At 40.7% G+C, this 13,930-nt stretch overlaps 1 protein-coding gene across 12 annotated transcripts in view; it reads left to right on the top strand.

Annotated features, from left to right (window-relative positions):
- Cald1 (caldesmon 1) overlaps positions 1–13,112 on the top strand; it is a 175,288-nt gene extending 162,176 nt beyond the window's left edge. For 9 of the 12 annotated variants that reach the window (XM_076913562.1, XM_076913561.1, XM_076913568.1 and 6 more), the window contains 4 exons: positions 2,075–2,212; positions 3,287–3,382; positions 8,310–8,390; positions 10,890–13,112. In XM_076913562.1, coding sequence (XP_076769677.1) covers positions 2,075–2,212; positions 3,287–3,382; positions 8,310–8,390; positions 10,890–10,898 — 324 coding nt within the window. In that variant the 3' untranslated portion in view covers positions 10,899–13,112. The remainder of the gene's footprint in view (positions 1–2,074; positions 2,213–3,286; positions 3,383–8,309; positions 8,391–10,889) is intronic. The other 3 variants (XM_034519522.1, XM_076913567.1, XM_034519519.2) reach the window with 1 other exon arrangement.
- The last annotated feature ends 818 nt before the right edge of the window (positions 13,113–13,930 follow it).

Genomic DNA, 13,930 nt, shown 5'->3' with positions numbered 1-13,930 from the left:
TTTAAGGGGTCATAGTTTTGGGTTTCTGTCAGCTTTTTTTTCCACTCAGTTTACCTGGGAGTTTGATTATGTTTGGAAACAAAGTGTCTTTCTCATCCTGTACCAAAAGAGTGGCATCAGTGAGCAAGATGTGATGCTGGTCTGTCTGTTCTCTTTACATAGACTTGAGCAATGGTGTTGACCTTTTATGTCAGAGCATCAGCAGTGAAGTCACTGGCTTGGGTTTGTTTGCTTTTCTCCTCACCTTTGTACTAGGAGTGGAGATGCTCACACAATGGCTCACAAACGGTGAGCAAGATTAAAAAGAGAGGGTCTTATGATTTATCAAGTCCTTAATGAAGCATCAACACCCAAGATGTGATTTTTTTTCTTACTCACAAGATTGGTGTCCACTAAACTATAACAAACTGTAGACAGTTAATTTCTCTGAGTGGATTGTTCCTGGCACGAACAGATTGAATGAAGCCAGGACTGTGGCCTCGGACTTTGCACAGCCTTGCAGGATCATGCTCTTATGGCCACTGAAGATGTTACTCATCCCTGCTAAACCGTCAGCCACAAACGAGGACTGATGGAGAAACTTGTGCCACTCTGGCTTGTCTTTGTTTACAGCCAGGAAAGTATCTCAAAGACACCCCCTTCTTACCTGTATCCTTTGTTCCTTCCAGTATATTCTCCATGCTGTCCTGCTTCAGCCTCTTAGTCTTAAAGAACTTCCCTGCTTTAGGGCATGTACACATTCCATCTTTCTGCATAGAATTCGGCCTCCTATTCCCTTTACCCCTTCTGAGTCTCTGGTAGAATCTGGTTGTAAATGTTACTACCTTAGTGTACCCTTAGCCTGACTTATGTTCCCAAACTATCATTTCCCCATTATGTGCTCTCTTCTCAGGCTGTACTGCAATCCATTATTTTCATAGCATTTACTACAGTGTGAGAAGAAGCACTAGTATACCAGCTACTGTCATTTATCCTATCAAAATACAAGCTTACTGTGGCTTATGGAACAAACTGGCTTGCTTTGACAAAGCTTAGCAAAGTTCACATGCACACGGTTCTAAAACACTATCTTCTAGGACTAAGGAGTTGGCTCACAGATAAAGCACTAGTCCTTTTTATTTAAAAAAAAAAAAAAATACAGTATACGTAGCCACAAATGCATATTAGGAGGCAGAGACAGGGAGTCCTGGAGCAAGCTGCCTGCAGGTTCAGTGAGAGACCCTGCCTTGTATAAGGGGGAGAGCAAACAAGGAAGACACTGGACATCGTTTCCGGTCTCCACATACACATTCTCCCTCTCCTCCATCTCCTCCCTTCTCCTCTCCCCCTCCCCCACCCACATGCATATTTTTTAAATGCCTATCTACGAGAGAGGCTTGGGAACTAGCTCAAGCAACAAGAGGCTACATTTGAGCCCTAGAACCCACATAAAAAATCCACACACATGCTAAACCAGGGCTAAGGAGGTGGAGACAAACAGATTCCTGGAGCTCACTGGCCAGGCAGCCTAGCTGAATCCATGATTTTACATCAATGAAGGACTCTTACTCAAAAAAGAAAGGGTGGGGTAGATAACTCCTACCTAAGGAAGGATACCTGAGACTGATCTTTGCTCTCTCTCTCTCTCTCTCTCTCTCTCTCTCTCTCTCTCTCTCTCTCTCACACACACACACACACACACACACACACACTTGTGCCCATATGAAGATGTACACACACACATACCTCTGGCCTCCACATGCATGCACACATACATACACACACATGAACATGCAAACACGTATACACACACACACAAAAAAAAAAAATCAGAAGAATTGGAGTCTTCTGTCACCATATGATAGAGTCCTAAAATTTTCTTTTCTGAAAGGCCCTCTGCTCCAGCTCTGATGGTTCGTGTGGAGGATCACATACATCATCAGGATGGAGTTACACAACAGAAACAACAAACCCTTTCTGATGGACGTTCACACCATGATATTTTCAGTTGATCATATTGAGTAAGACCAGCTCCCTGTAATTTTGTGAGGACAAACTTCTCAACGCTCTCATAAAACTTATTTACACATTTCAGGGAACAAAAGCTTCCAAACCTATGAAGGCAGCAGCGTCTGATCTTCCTGTCCCTGCTGAAGGTGTCCGCAACATCAAGAGCATGTGGGAGAAAGGCAGTGTGTTTTCCTCCCCCTCTGCCTCGGGAACACCAAATAAGGTACGGGTGTGGCTCTTATTGGTTAAGTTTTCATGAATGGATTTGTTTTTTCATTTGTGTTAGGAATTGCCTTCAATCACTACAGATGCAATAAAGAATGTATAATCTGCACTTGGATTTGCACCGATACCAAAAAAACAAACAAAACCCCCAAACAAGCAAACAAAAACACAAGCTCATAGAGTATGTGTTCACAGGGCTCCCTGTGTACTCGGCTGTGGCCATGACCACTAAATGAAGTGTTTGAGTTTAATTATTAGCCATTAGTGTTGGAATGGGATGAAGGGACCTGAAAGAAAAATTGGTAATCCTTTTTTATCATTTATTTTTATGTGTATGGATACTTTATCTGTATGTATGTCTGTGCACTGTGTGCATGCCAAGTGCTTGCAGAAGTCAGAAGAGAGTGTTGGATCCTGTGGGACTGGAGTTACAGATGGTTGGGAGCCACTATGTGTGTCTGAGAATTTGACCCGGGTCCCCTGGAAAAGCAGCCAGTTCTCTTAACCACTAAGCCAGACCTTTCCAATGTCAGAGACATCAAAAGGGACAAAACCAATAAAATAAATATACATTACAAAAGAGAGTTTATTAAATTGACTTATATAGTGGAGGCTGGGTTAACAACAGCCAGCTGCACACTGGAGAAGCTCAGAACACACTGGAGGTGGCTGTTTGGCCCCTCAGTGCTGGGTGCTTCAGCAGTCCCAGTCTTGTGATGAAGGCGGGGCTTTAGTCCACATTGGAAGGGTGAAAACATTGGGTTTCCAGGGCAGCAAAGAAAGGCCAGTTACTGAAACAACAGGACAGATACACTTCCCAGCAAGCCATGAAGCAAACAGGCAAAGCAGCCCCTCTTCATATTGGACCACGGGCCAGAAGGTGCTGCCATCTAGAAATGGGGCACTGAGTCTCTCCCTATCATCTCTAGTTAATAGTTAATCCTTCCTTCAGTCAAGTTGACAATCAAGATCAACAGTCGCAGATTTAAGGATATCTTAAAGTTTCCTCAGAAGATTTCCTGGGTAAATGTACTTTTTTCTTTAAGATCTGAGATGATTGGTTTGTTTGTAGGAAACTGCTGGCCTGAAGGTGGGAGTTTCCAGCCGCATCAATGAATGGCTAACTAAATCACCAGACGGCAACAAGTCACCTGCTCCCAAGCCTTCTGTAAGTAGCCTGAGGATTTCTGAGTGTCTGATCTCCCAACTTCCACAGCAAAATGAAAGAGCAGTTGGCTCACTAGTCAACTAGGAACGGTGGCTTTCCTGTCCGCTGCTACTGCTGCGGAGCACGCAGTGCGTGCGCAGACTCAGCTCCAGAGTAGCGGCGCCATGATCACCCGCAGGCTGAGACGGAGCCTTGCCTCTGCCTGACTGCGAGGGGAACTTAGCCGTGACAATGTTGGGGCTCTTCAGTTAAGACCCTCTGCATTCATCCCTTTTTTTCCTTTGTTTATTTACCTTCTTATTTATCTACTTATTTATTTGGCTTCTAGTCAACAAATCAAACACAGGAATTTGAAAACAAAAGCCATGCTACTTTGGCTATTTTCTATTCCAAGTATTTCAAAACCTAGTCTCAAAACATTGCGTATTTTGACTGTTTTGAGACCATGTTTTCTAGTTTTACCTAATTTCTATAACTTAACACAAAATACAGTTATTGAGCAGCTATTGAAATAATTGCCCTTATATATATTTTATTATATATGTAATATAAGTTGTATGATTTGTTTTCAACACCTGCAAAGAAAAAAACATAAAAACTTGAAACTGGAAAACTGGAAGCCCTCTCCCATGACCAGTAAAAATGAAAACCTCATTGTTTTACAGAACTAAAAACTTCATTTACTACATGTAAGCTTGTTATGCAAATATTGCTTTAACTCTCTCATTGAATATATGTAATTGCCTTATACTTGTTCTTAGAATACACAAGCCATTCACACTCTCCAGTCAGCCTTCTCTGCTAAGCTGTTTCTGTAGCTTTCCTGGTACCAAGGTAGCAGAAAATGAATTGTCATAACTCACACTCATTTTTTATTTTCATCTTTTTATTTTTGTGTTTATTTTTGAGACAGAGTCTCTCTCTATAGTCCTGGATGTCCTGGAACTCACTATGTAGACCAGGCTGGCCTCAAACATAGCAACCTCTATTCTATAAGAAGAGAAACATCCCAGATTCCAGGCATTTAAAGAGTTTTAAGGCCCTGCAACATTTCATTGCATCTGTTGGCTCTATATACGGTCTCCAAAGTCACTAAATCCTGGCATGCTCCAAATTACAAGGGAGAGATGAAATGACTGTACTCTTTTCTTAGGTGCAATACCTTGCACTGTTTTAGTTACCGTTCTACCCAGGAATCATTGCATAAGGCTTCACACGAGCCATATGCCAGTGTAAAATCAATTTATAGTTGTGAAAAAATATACATTGAAAAACATCTCCCCTCCTTGCCCCCAAGTAAGTAAAGGATAGGGAGGGAGTCGATAAAAGAAGAAAAAGGAGGTAAGACAACCACACCCAGATGTCCTTGGGGCCTCGAGTTCTACCACCAGGCATCTTGACATTAAAAAGTAGAAATTATTTTTAAGCAAAAATAAGTTATGGTCATTTCTGTCAATGTTATGGCTCTGGACCCATGATTACTAGCTTTTTTAGTTTTTAAATTACGAATCCTTTTGATAGCTAAATAAAACTAAAGACCTTTATATAGCTTGTAAATTTGAGACATTCATGGACACACCCCGCCCCCTGAGAGACCTTCATGAGGAAGAAAGGAAGAACACACAGATGAATGCTTTCTCTTGGAGCTTGGCATCCTACCTCTCTAGAGGAGACCATTACTTCTTTCCTCCCATATTTGCAGCATGAGTGGTCTATTTCATTCCTGAACCAAGTTGTTCCCACTGGTCCAGGGCTTTCTCTCCATTCTTTTATCAGCACCTGAACCGAGTATCTTCTCACTTTCTATGTCCCATCCTAGTGGAAGGGTTAAAAGGTTACATGTAAGTGGAGTCATTGATATCATATCATAAATGTAATGTATTAAGGATCTCATACCAAATATTAGCAATAACACTTCCTGGGGCTATTGATAAGGCCTCCCACAAAGTGACAGGACAGAAAAGTAACACAGGGGACTTATAACATCAATGGCTGCATTATCTCACATTTAATAAGTGATTCATAGACTCATCTAGAGAATGCAGAGAGGGAAAAAATGTCAGTCTAGATTTTAGTGATCACTTTCTTTCCATTGGGTCTTATGGATTTGTATGGCTTCAATTAAGAAACAGATTGGAGTAAGAAATACATATTTAATATTTTAACATTAAATGCCATAAATATTTAATAGTGTAAATAAAATACTAGTTTGGTTTTGCTCACTAAGCCTTTTTAAGCTTTGCACACATGCCTCTGGTAGTATATTCTTACAGTATTTTTGACCCAGCACCCACCATGCCATATTACAGCCAGTCACATGGCAGTCTCCTGGAAGAAGACAATGAGTTAGAACCAAGGCAAGACAGGACAGGCAAGACCCACTGCTTCTGTGGGTCCAGCAGAAAGGAGGTAAAGTTCCAGTGTGGGAAAGGCTACTGGAATTCTACAGATGTGTAAAGACTGTTAAACAGAATGTCCAAGGATGGTAGGTTACAGAGATAAGTCAAACAGAGATCTTAGGTCCTGTCTATGAGGTGTTGCAGTGGTGAATGACCCTAAGCTCTGACCCACACCATTATGGGGTTTTTTTTCCAAGTCATAATTTGAGCACATTTTGAACTATGGAAACACACATTCTTGGATGTAATAGTTGCCATCCCTCTTTCTTACATCAGCCTTTATGTTTTCATCTTCAAGACACAAAAGCATGACCTCTGGGGCTCTGACTAGACTTATCCTGAGCCCAGAATGTTAGAACATTATCTGTAAGCAGTACCAATGGAAGAAACCCAGTAGTACCTTCTGATTCTGGACTGAATACAATTTATTCTCAACTCATTTCTCTGATTCTCACGATGGGTAGCGGGAGGAGAAAGCTAAGGTTTGCTGTCTACAGGTGTGTCTCTTTTGGCCATTAGAACAAAGTCAGAAAGAGTTACTCCAACAAAACAGTCTTTGTCCATAGTGGGACCTCCTCAAGAAGTACAAGAGTAATTCACAGTCCTAGCATTCGTATGTTGAGTTCTAAACCTCAGAAGAAAATCCACCCAAAAATAGTAGCTATGCTGTCATCTTCAGAAATGCTAAGAATTACAAGTGCTCAAAATTGTTAGTACTATCCTCCAACAAATTAGAAGATTTAAAATCAAACATTTCCCTGCCTTGTGTGTCTTACTGGGGCATTCAAGCTATTTATGAGTTGAGTTTATAGGCTTCTAGGGTAACTTTGTGGCTGGAATTAAATTCCCAACGTTTTAGCTGGTTTGTCTACTCTTGGTGTCTGAATGGTATGTCATGTAGCAATTAAAGTGCTAACTTGTCTTTCTTTTTGTTTAAAAAAGAGAATGATGTCTTTCTCAGCTGGCTTCTCTTCTTCACTCTTTCGTCTCTGGTTGACTGGAAACCTGCCTTTCCTGCCCTCATTTCTCCCTCTTCTCCCAGACTGGGTCTTTCTCTAACATGTAGTCTGGTCAGGTAATTCCATTTATATTTCCTCTTTGACTTGAAAATACTGACTTACAATGTGGATGTTGATATTTTCTTAGAACACCTTATTTAATCCCCTTAAGATCATCAACCCCCGTTGATGATCTTGAAAGATTCATCAACACTATTTCAAGGAAATGCAATCCATTTTCTTACGTAGAAAACACTCATGTGAAAGAAAAACATGTCACCTATGAATCAAATAAACAAACGATTATACCCACTTTTTAGAGCTCTGCCACATATTCCTTATTATAGTGGCCAACATTTTTAAGTCTTCTAGACAATTTGGCAACTTTTACCCACATTGGCAAATGAAGTGGAATTCTTTTTTTTTTTTTTTTTTTCTAATATGATTTGTTGCCTAATGTTTCCAAGTTAAACAGGTATAGCTTTCTAATAGAATGTTGGGAACTCATGTCACAGGCCCATAAACTCAAAGTATGACAAATCTTCACATGGAATTATTTAACACTGCATGTTTAGTGTTAAGATGCCAGTAGTCTGTGTTAGAAATAAGTTCGTCAAAACTTGTATCCCTGGAAAACTACAGTTTCTAGCCCTGCCTTCCTAATGAGAGAAGGCACTGCCAAAGTAAGCACTACTATTTCAGTAAAACACATTTATTTTCTCCAAACTATCTTGTGCCAAGTACTAATATAAGCAAACACTGGAAGAAAAGTAAGTGAAGCAGAAATTTGGACCCTTATACAAATGAAATTAACTATGAACTAGTAAACAAGAACTCAAGGCTATTTAACTACCATGGGTCACATTAGGATTCATACATGTTCTTAACATACATCAACTGCCCAGTCCTCTCAAGATTACCATTCGTGACAGACGTTTACTTTTGTGGGGCTAGATTCTACTAATCCACTCCTGGATTACACACTTGGCCATCAAGAAACACAGAAGGAGTTTATCGTCTTCATTCAGGTCACAAGACCCTAAGATAGTGATCCTGCATAGGAAAGTTGTTAGGGGATGAACAGAATACTACAGGGAATGAGCCAGGAAGATGGTGGCCAGCTAAGAAGGTGTCCATGAGCACAGCAGCACAGGGGCTATGAGAATTTAATTCCATGTAGACAGTACCAAAGACCAGATGCTTCCAAGTGTGCTCCCTGAAGCCTGAGTGGGCCTGAGAAGCACTATAAACTTCCAGCCTGCCTCTTGGGAAAGCAATATGGATGTCTGTAGCTGGAGAATAGTTAGTTAGTGAAGGACCCAGATGCTGTATGTATTGCCAGCCCATTCTCGTGAAACAGGCCAAGGTCTGTTCCTAGTCAGGTAACAGCTTCTTCCATTTGGGACCTTTGGTGCTGAAAGTACACTGAACACCGTGTCGATCTGAACAAATGGTAGATGTGGTGGCTAGCTTACTTATGCCTAGTATTAATGGTCACCTATCTTTTGATTTCTGCTTTCTTTTCATTAGGACTTGAGGCCAGGAGATGTATCTGGCAAGCGGAACCTCTGGGAAAAGCAATCTGTGGATAAGGTCACTTCCCCCACTAAGGTAATATACCGGGGGAATCGTGTGTCAGAGACTGGGGTCAAGCTGATTCATAAATCCATACTTAGATGACCATAAGTTTCTAAAAGTCCCGTGTGTAGCCCAAAGAAAGGACAATTTACAAAGCCATTGGAACTGCAGGTTTGTCAGGCTTACAACATAAGTGGCTTAAAGTCATAGAGTATTTCCAGTAAGACAACTCCTAAATAGTTGTCACAATTGTGGAAAAATCTAGCCAAGAGGGCCATATGTGATAACCATGGTCTATCTTTCTATGCAAGGCCCTTGACTGGCTACACAGTTATTTTAGGGAAAACAAATCTCTTAGGAGAAATCGTGTGAGTCCTTCATTGGGTCCATTTCTAGAACTGTCCTAAGAGACATTTCCATAGCCTCAGATTCCAGATAGCTATGGCAAAAAGAATTAAATAGACAAAAATGTGCTACCCTGTAAAAAACCAGTGACTAAGGATGCTTGGTCTTGTAGGAAAAGGGCTTATGCACATTTCAGAAACACGCTCTGTGTGGTGTTTAACAGATGCTCAGAGAAGAAACAGCACTGCTGGTTGTATAAGGAGCTAATTCCTGATTGTAGCCTTCCCCGTTTCAAGAAACAGAGCCAGCCTTGTCCTTTAAAGGGAGAAAACTCAGAAAGAGACCTCGGAGATCAGTAGTCTGGTGAGAACAGTCTGCTTTCCAGTAATGCAGAGTGATAGGGAAAGAGACTTCTTAAGCAAACTCCAGACTAATGAGCTTCCTGAAGCCTGCTAGAAGACCACTGAGATCCACCTTCCTGAGAGAATGAGGCCTCCTTTCCCATGTTTTGCCCTCTCTTGGATCGAGCAGCTGCCTGAATCTGCCACTCCGTCTTCTCAGTTATACAGTACTCTTTCTGTTCAAGGAAATCCACTAGGCCAGCTGCTCTATTTGAAGCAACTTCAAATAATTCCATTATTCAAATTGTTGCTAGCTAAATTTGCTAAAAAGTACCTAGTGATGATCACCATTGTCAACAGCTAACACTGAGGGAGTAGCTACTATTTGCCAGGTACCGTTACTGTCTCATGTGATCTCCCATCAACCAGTAAAGGCAAGGAGTAGGACTATGACCATTTTATAGATGGAGAAAATGAGGCACCGAGAGATTAAACAACTTTTATAAAGAAACACATCTAACAAGTGGCCAAACCTACATTGAGGGGCTGGAGAGATGGCTCAGTGGTTAAGAGCATTTCTTGCACATGTCCCGGGTTCAATTCCCAGCACCCGCATGGCAGTTCACAACCCTCTGTAACTATATTACCAGGGGATCCAACACCTTCTTCTGGCCTCCAAGGCCACTAGGCATGCACATGAGACACAGTTATAAACAGTCAAAATGCAGATGTAAAAAAATATAAATTTTGTAATGTTCAAAAACATCCCTACACTGATACTCATTCTACTCTGAACCTACATTCTTTATTGTTACCCATATTTCTTTTGAGAATGTACATTTAGCAAAAACTGTAATGTTTTTAAAATTCCCTTCATAATTTTCTATTGGTGGCAAGGGAAGAATGATATTTTTTTTAAAGCACAAAGAATGAACTGTGGGCCTAAGACTTTAAAATCCTGGTAACATAGCTATGTCTTCCACAGTAGTTGACCGAGTATTATGACATTTCCTTTCTGAGTAGGGGGTGTTGATCATCCACTACCACAGGTATCAGGTCCCCATGGTCACATTATGGAAGGTAAAACAAAAGCACTTGAAATGCTGGGACTAAGAGGACACCTCTCACACAAGACAGCATGGAGGACGCACCTGGGGTTGTGCTACAGGAAAAGGCTGCTTTTCCTGAACCTTCCTCACTAGTCTACCACTGATCTCTCATGGTGCTTACCATTAAACCACCCAACCTAGCTGAGGTAATGAGCCAGCAGGTCAGGGATCCCTGCTCCAAAGCACCGAATTCCCTACTTACTGTATGGCCACTCCCTTGAAATGAAAATGCACCATATTTTGAAAATGTAAGTTATCACACATTAATATGTGTGATATTAGACCCTCAGCAAGGGCTTTTAGCAGTTGGCTGAAGGGGAAATGAATGAAGTAAAAATAGACTAAGGGTCAGATAGGTCTCAAGGATCAGTATGTAGGGATAAAGAAAAAAGGTGGCTAGGGGTAAATGGGAGAAAGGGGATGATAAGATGTCCTCTGTCCCAATGCTGATATGGCCTTGATGGGGCTTTTCAGTAGTATGGAACACTAGAAATTCCCAGTCCTTATTGTAGAGCTTAAAATCCATCTTGACTTTGAGTGCTGTGAGCAAAGATGAAGGTCAAGGTAGGAAAGGAACCTCGGGGAGAAAGAAAAAGTGAAGAATCTTGGAGCGAAAGGTCACATTTGAAGAGATCGCCAGCAGCAGCCTTCCCTTTCGCATTGTTTAAATGTGTTCCTATTGTACCATGAGCCCACAAAACGCCATGGGCTGCCGGTTTAAAGTTCTCTTCTCTCAGCAGGTCTGAAACAGTCGGAGAAAGAACCCAACTGCAAGCCATCTTGCTGGGCCAGCTCAGTTGGAGAGGGCTAATCGCTCTGTTTATATTTATGTTTCCAATATCCCAGTAAATCCATGTATATGCTCACTATATTTAATAACCACAACTAGAGATCTTCATGGTCAAAGTACTGCCTTTGCAGAGGAGCCTGTTTCTAAAGAAACCCATGCTGTGAAGTAAACTTGCTACTGTCATATGAACAGTGACACCAACCACATCGGAAGTCAACAAAAGGAGATAGAGCTTAAGGTTACCTGAGGAATGTATGCAGTATCTGGGGGAAATGACCCATAGGCTTTGTTTTGTCTCAGTACAGACATCATGTTTCTGCACTTTAGACTAAAGCATGGAAGAAATTATCTAAGTAGGCAATCAAAACTCTCTGAAAATAATTCACTTCAGATCTGATATAGGGCAGTGATGATTGTCTCATTAAAAAAAGATGTACTGTTGAGATATTGCTTTTTTCTATGCTGATTCATACCTAAATTGGGTGATTATTTTAGCTGACAGTGGTACTGATTTTTTTTTTTCAGGTTAGTTGCTTTGTGGATTTCTTTGGTAGTGACAGTAGATTGAAACACATTTAGATAACCCAACTATGTAATGTATGTGCATACATGTATACAGACACACTAATGGTAGATTGCTCTTTCATGTGCTAGATATTATATTTCATAGTATGTCCTTGTAACTAACCAACATCACGCTTTTGAAGATTTACAATCACAATAGTATATTAATATTTCATATTTGCCAGTAGAAACATGAAAGTTAGGTATAGATATGTTTTCAATGCCCAATGACTTACAAGAAAAAAAAAGGATTGGAAAAAAAAAGAGCTTACAGGTGTCAAAATTAGTTGAAACTTCTTATAAGACATAGTATTTAGTTTATAATTGAGGGCAGTCTTGAAGTCCAGTGTGAATTTTATTAAGTCTACCATCTGGACGAAGCTCAAACCCTGCTTATTTGTGACCGTGAAGTTTGCGCGCCCCCCTCCCCCAAAAAAGTTGACCTGCATGATATCTAAGGTGTCTCCTTTCTCTACCACTTAGAGCCAAGCCTTTTGGTGACCGATGCACAAATTAGAATTCATGTATGCGTCTAAAGAAAGACCAACTTTGCCTCGTGTAGAAGCAGGCAGCTAAATCGAGCAAAAGCATGGCAGTCCTATACTTATATACTCACGCTCTTTAAATTAAAATGTTCTGCCTTTATTGGTACTGTCATAAGTTGATAATATCTTAAAATTTGAAAAATATATGTAAATTTTAATAGTTTTACTCCCCGCTCCTACCAAGGGTCTTTAGGGACTCATCATTCAGATATCAGATCCTATTTCAGCTTATGACTTTCTTCTTCCCAATAGATAAAAGGAAAGGACTCTACTATCTTACAAAACGTTCTTATCTAGAACATTCTATGCATACAGTGTCATTGTACAAACTCATACCTCAGCTGACTTAACCAAAATTATCTTAGTCTTCATTCCTTCCACAGTAGGAGAGCCTCTAAAATTTCCAATCCACAGATTTCTTTTCAAGAGGAATGGGTTGGCTTGAGGGACAACCACTGCCTTGAAAAGTCTATTTTTCTCGTGAATTAGTAAGAGTTAGTTGGATTCCCTAGCTTTTAGCAAACTTGGGCCAAAGGAAGGAAAGCCACTAAGACTATGCATGTCATCTACCCATGACAGAGTAGACACAGGTCTATGATAAGATGAATAGAATGCACATGGCACACCCATGGAAATGACTTCCATCATTGGAGTAAAATGGATCAAAGCAGAAGCTGAGGGATCATGGTCGAGTTAACAAAAGCCTTCTCCGGCTATCTCACAGGCTTTCTGTTTGTTGTTTTTGCTTTTAAGAAAGTTCAGAGTTGTGAAATGACTGTTTTGATCCTAACTTTTATTCCAATATTTGGATGACAATGAGTTTTAGGGTAGAATTTTCTCCATTTGGATTTAATCTTTGAAGAAGCAAATTCCTCATTTACTTGTTTGATTACAGCTCTCTGTTATCTGTAAGAGAGGAAACTGCAAGCTGACTAGCATGTTCTGTGAATCTGCCATTGTTAAAAACGTTATAACACTTAATATTTTTCACTGATAATTGATCGCTGCAATAAAAATATATTGTGAAAATGCATCCACAATAAATGGAATTCTTCCAGCTGTCTCTGCCTCATGCATGCTTTGGTGCTCTACTGTGAGAAGTGTGTCTATAATAACAAAGAGAATGGCAAGGCACTTGTACTTCACATTGAGGGTTGGTTCCACTCTATAAAGGAAAAAAACCAAACCAAAACAAAACAAAAACATTTTGAGACAGGATTTCATGTAGCCCAGGCTGGCCTGGAACTCATTATGAAGCCAAGAATGACCTTTACCTCCTGTCCGTCCTGTCCCTCCAGCCCTCACCTCTCAAGTGCTGAGATTGCAAGTGATTGTTAGCATGGTTGCCACAGTTCAAATTTAAAACACTTCTTACTACGGGGTCTTTTCTAACCAAATATTCAAAAGTACTCAGAAGTGGACAACTGACAGAACATTTTAAAATGTCTCCTTCAAGATAAAAGTAAAGGCTAGGTATGGCAGCATGAGATTGTGATCTGGGTGCTTGCTCTGGAGGCTGGAAGAGGCATGGATTTTTGTTCTAGTATTGTTCCCAGCTTTCTACAGTCTGTGTGAGCTCAACCATCCCAGCTCCACAGAGAATGCTGGCCTTTTACTTCACTCCACTTCAGAGCAGAACTTTGCTGTGGCATGTTTTTAAGAGACACTTAATATATTTTGTAAAATCTGAACATCATAGGTCTGGATGGGCCCTGAGAGCCTGCATTTCAAACGATTCTGCAGTGGCTCTGCTGTTCTGCAGACCATGCTTTGAGAACTCAGCTCTTCCTCCCTTTCCTGTCCTCTCTTCCTCCTCTTTTCCCCAGAGCATGTGCTTCAAACATTGTCTGTGAAAACAAATGACAGCACTTACTAGGAC

The sequence above is a fragment of the Arvicanthis niloticus genome, chromosome 15 (genome assembly GCF_011762505.2).
Source record: "Arvicanthis niloticus isolate mArvNil1 chromosome 15, mArvNil1.pat.X, whole genome shotgun sequence".
Taxonomy (NCBI): Eukaryota; Metazoa; Chordata; class Mammalia; order Rodentia; family Muridae; genus Arvicanthis; species Arvicanthis niloticus.
Note: the sequence above shows the minus strand (reverse complement) of the source record. Positions and strands in the feature narration are given on the sequence as shown.